Below are 4,920 nucleotides of genomic sequence, written 5' to 3' on the forward strand. Positions count from 1 at the left end.
GCAGTCTCTTGAGCCCTTACCTAGACAGTGCTCACTCCCCTCTTTAGGTCATAAGTAAACAGTCCACATTTTGTGGTCTGGATAGTTTCTGTCAGTCCCCCTTCTGGTAGCCCTTCCTAGGTGCATAGCTATCTGAGGATATCTGTGTGCTAGCTTAGTGTCTGCTTCTCTTTTTTAGGGTCTTTAAGTAGCAATATCTTTGAGCCCTTGCCTAGACAGTGCTATCTCCCCTGCTAGGGTAGTAAGTAGATAGCCCACTCTCTGTGGTCTGGGCAGCTCCGTAGGAAGGCTATCTTGACTATGTTATTCTGATCCACAAGCCTTCATAAGACCTTAGGGACATAGCTATCTGATGATAGCTGTGTTCTAGCTCAGCAGCTACTCTCTTTACTTCGCTGTCGCTTCATTGGTGCTCTCCCACCAGGTGGACAGTCATGGATTTCACGACTGGATTTCATTCCCCAATGTGCCCCCTTGGGGACGCAGCATTGAGTTCCCTAGAAGGGGAACATCTCAGGTTACACATATAACCATGGTTCCCTGAGAGGGAACGAGATGCTGCGTCCCCTTGCCATGCCTTCGCCCTGCCTGTCTACGTCTCCTTCAGACAGCTAAAGTGGATAACATATTCATCAGGTTCGCTTTTATACTTCCTATGACGTCATGGGCCAGGTGGGCCAATAGAATGCTGTTGTTTCACACATGCTTCAGACACTGGTCATGCAGGCTGCATACCCCAATGTGCCCCCTAGGGGGGCGCAGCGTCTCGTTCCCTCTTAGGGGACCATGGTTACATGCGTAACTCGAGACAATTTACTTGATAGGTTATAAAAGTAAAAAAAAAAAGTTTTGTACAATCTAAAAAAGAAAAAAAAGCAGTTATGAGGAATTTTATTCTTAAGAATGTTTTTAAATCGTAGTACAAATGCAATATCAGAATATGAACATGGCTATATCTATAGGATATATACATTTTATTGAATTTCATAATTTTTTTTTATGCTACTTCAATTTTTCATCTGGTTTGCTTTCCTCAATTCAAAACCTGGAATTTTAAAGGTATTCACAATTTGATTCTGAATGGCACACAACCCTGCTCGTGACAGAGGAAAGAATGAAAGAAAAAGAAAAGTGTTCATTTGAAGAAATGTGCTCATCTACCCTGGGAATTTGTTGTTTCCACTCAACGTCAGCGATAAATTCAGTTCAGCACATGGTTTCTAAATGACACTGGTTCTGCAAAAAGACACCGTGTGAATGCAGGCACACACAAACAGGGATAAGAAGGACAATCCAAAAAGACGAGTCTTGCGCCCAAGCGCAGGTCACATGATCTGACAGAATGCCCCCTAAATTCAGAGCAATGTATAGAGGCACATGTGACAGATCAGTTCTGCTTCCCTTGGTTGCAGTCCATGAGGTTTTTGCCACATTAAATTGTATTAATGGTGCATGCACTGTAGAATTGGGGTCTTCGGATGCAACCCAGTTTGTGAAGCAGAATTGGACACATGATAAAGGACTGTGTGATAACTGCATTCTTACAGATTCGGCCCACTGAGGAGGCACATCCTCGGGTTCAGGGGGGTAAGACATCCAGGATGGGCTGTGGTAGGAGGAGGGTGGCGTGGAGATGAAATATCCAGTGTATTCTGGACGAGTGGCTGGGATGGCGTACACTGCTGTCATGGGGTTTCCTGTGGGACAAAAAAGGATGAGAGTTTTGTAGGGGTGGGCAAAATATGCATTGTCTATGATAATACTGTAATTATCAAATGTCTCTCACTTTGCAAAAACCAAAAGCACAACTTGAGAGTGTATCTTTTTACTGTGGAATGTAGCCTAGTAGACTGCAGTTTGAATAGCCCCCAAATTCAATACATTGAGTATTGTTTTTGTGTTATATTTCTAAATTACATTGTTAATTTCACACGTGCAAGCATGCTTTTTTCTCAACTATCAGATTGCAAATGTGATATTAATTTTATACAATAGTTCAATAAACAAGAAGTTAAGGTTGTGAGTTACATTTTAGACAATATTTTCAAGATGATCTGTTTTTAATCTATTTTCCCAATAAAAATAGTTCTAAATAAAGCCGCAGTGAAACTCTGAGCAACACACAGTGGTGTTTCATACCTAAATGAATTAGCATGGATTTTGCAAAATAAAATTGTATTTTGTGGATACTGATTTAATTTTATTGGTAACAGCCTATAGTGTCTTATTATTCTAACTGAATTTATCACTTAAAAATATAAAGATGATGCAAACATTTAATAAGGTGAGAATAAAAATGCCTTTATAAAGGTTAAAATGCACCTGGGAATCAATTTAAGCCCGCAGACATCAATCCCATAATCAAAAACTTAATTTCTGCCATTGCTGTGAACTGATCACTGCACCAGAATGAAGGTTATCAAAAGCTTTGGAAGACTGCTGTCCATGACAGGCCTAAAACAGCCATTGTATACACAAAAACACTTAGCAAAATATTGTCTAATTATCATCATCTAAAAAAATCACAGAAAATTTTGAGAAATAATGTTTTGGTCAATATCGTACACCAAATGTTATTCATGCTATTATCAGAAATAATACTAAGATTAAAAATCTCCGAAGTCCTTTTTTTTTTTTTTTTTTGTGAAAATAGCAAAGATATTTTTACCTGTTTTATTGTCAGATCATTTAAAAATTAAGCAGCCAAACTCTCCTCAACGCAGTTCACTGTTTAAAGTATCCTACATGTGCCATCAATGGTCCAGGATGAGTTATGGATCAAAGGGTGTTACACTTCCCTAAATTAAAATAATAATAATGCATAACTAATGCACTATAATTCGTAAAGAAAAAACACAGACAGACACAAACTAGTGTACATAGACATACATAAACCCATACAATCACGCACACTAACCTGAGTGGTTGGGAATGGGCTCAGTAGTGACAGGTGGGAGTGGCGCTCTGCCTTTTAGCTTGTAGGGGGCGCTATCATGCTGACTCGGCACTGACAACTCAGAGCAATGACCCTTCAGACCAAGATCAGAAGATGTCCTGAAAAACAATTTCATACATGCTTTGACATTGTTTCACCACCAGGTGACAGTATTGATTTACTAGTAAAGTCAATATGCTGTCTTTATATAAAAATAATTAACATGACTTGGCAGACTTCACCACAATTACTCAAAATTAAAAATTTAATTTCTGAATTTAGTACTGAAATAAACCTCAATATGACACATTTTGCATTTGTCAGGAATATTTCTCCCAAAATAATTCATTATTTACCCTCATGTTGTTCCAAACCCATTTGAATTCCTGTAGAAATGCTGAGCATAATGTCCTGTCTGTTATTTTCCTTACAATGGAACTGAATGGCTACTGATGCTTTCAAGCTCCAAAAAGGAAAATAATTAACCCTATAAATTCTAAAGCATTATATTTGATATACAGATTTCTAAAGGCTCTACATTTTTTAAATGTTCAAAACTGTTGTGTACAATTCTCATGTCATCTGATTGATAGTTTATAGTGGAATTAAAGATTTTTATATACGTAAAAAGTAAATGTAAGAATAATTCATTATTATATATATTTATCCATACATGTTTACATTGTTTTTTTCTAAAAACAATAATGTATCAAATATGAATAAAACCTACAGAGCTTTGGTCATAAACTAAGCATTTATGTGTCATCTTACTTTACTAAGACATATTATTTGGAGATATAGTGACGGATGACATTTTTGTGCATTTTATGTAAGTAGTGTACAATACTGTTATAAAGATCTCATTGTGTTACATTACAAGCTATCAGAATTTAATTTTACTTTTTGGCAATATAAATATTAGCAACTGCACTTTTTCTAGTTATTTCATACATCAGACTTTAAAGTGTTGCGTGTGTTATTAGCTTTATATTCGAAATCTTCTGACACCATACAATATTTTTCCATGAGGAAAAGACCAAAATTTAGTTAACTTGGAACAGTGAGATCAGTTACAACAACAAATGACACCATGGTTGACATGAATACAGAACTTGAATATTAAGCAGACATGTTTGTTTTTTTTATGAAATAATGACTTAATGATGACACGCTATCAGAAGACTGTAGAATATAGAACACAGGTCATATGTACTACTTTAATTGTACTTTGTCTGTCTTTTTTTTATTTTGACAGCTTTATCCACATTTATTTGTCTTGTTTGGATTGTGAACATCCTCGTGTGTGCCACGCAAGGGTTTGAAACGATAGTAAATTATGGGAAAATATTCCTTTAATAAGTGCTGAATAAACTCATGCATTGGTCACTGCCAGAACAAAAAGGCAAAGAACGTGGATATGTTCTGACCGTTGCAGTGATGACTCATGAGGAGGGCCTGTTCTTGGTGGGACAGGGGGTGGAGGTGACCCAAGAGCCATTTCAGGGAGCTGAGTGAACCTGAATGCCTTTTTGATAAATTTGCATATGAGCATATAGAAGCTTTTAGCAAGAAAGATAATTTCTGACATATCAATACATACATATATATAGATCAGATCTATAACTGTACCTGTTTGGCCAGGCTGCACTGGTAAGGGTCTGGTCTACAGGCTGGCACCCACTGTAGGCCTCCCTGCCCTTGACTTGTGGTGCACGGTGCACTGGTCACCACCTCTGAGTACGGGATGACTGGACCCAAGCCATAGGGACCCAGTGATGGATGCTGATGGTGGGAGTGATGGTGTCTGCTGGAAGTGGAGTGACCAGCTGAAGCTAGACTAAAGGCTTCTTCTAGCAGCAGATGCATCTGCTGACGAACCTCATCTATGGAAGGCTGGGAACTCAGCGTTGATGTCTCAGATTGACCTTTGATTTGTCGACCACAGCCAAAATAATGGCGGCCCGCCAGGCGGTCAACATCAGGCT

The 4,920-nt window shown here is 38.2% G+C and overlaps 1 protein-coding gene across 1 annotated transcript; it reads right to left on the bottom strand.

Moving 5' to 3' along the window:
* Positions 1-1,162: 1,162 nt before the first annotated feature.
* On the bottom strand, positions 1,163-4,911 carry LOC107587116 (UPF0606 protein KIAA1549L-like). The gene is made up of 5 exons (XM_016274758.1): positions 4,565-4,911; positions 4,363-4,460; positions 2,918-3,054; positions 1,546-1,697; positions 1,163-1,236 (listed from the first exon to the last, which is right to left on the bottom strand). The coding sequence occupies exons 1-5, from the start codon at positions 4,799-4,801 to the stop codon at positions 1,207-1,209; spliced, it is 654 nt and encodes a 217-aa protein (XP_016130244.1). The 5' UTR covers positions 4,802-4,911; the 3' UTR covers positions 1,163-1,206.
* Between the last annotated feature and the right edge of the window lie 9 nt (positions 4,912-4,920).

The sequence above is a fragment of the Sinocyclocheilus grahami genome, unplaced genomic scaffold, assembly GCF_001515645.1.
Source record: "Sinocyclocheilus grahami isolate Dianchi unplaced genomic scaffold, SAMN03320097.WGS_v1.1 scaffold89.1, whole genome shotgun sequence".
Taxonomy (NCBI): Eukaryota; Metazoa; Chordata; class Actinopteri; order Cypriniformes; family Cyprinidae; genus Sinocyclocheilus; species Sinocyclocheilus grahami.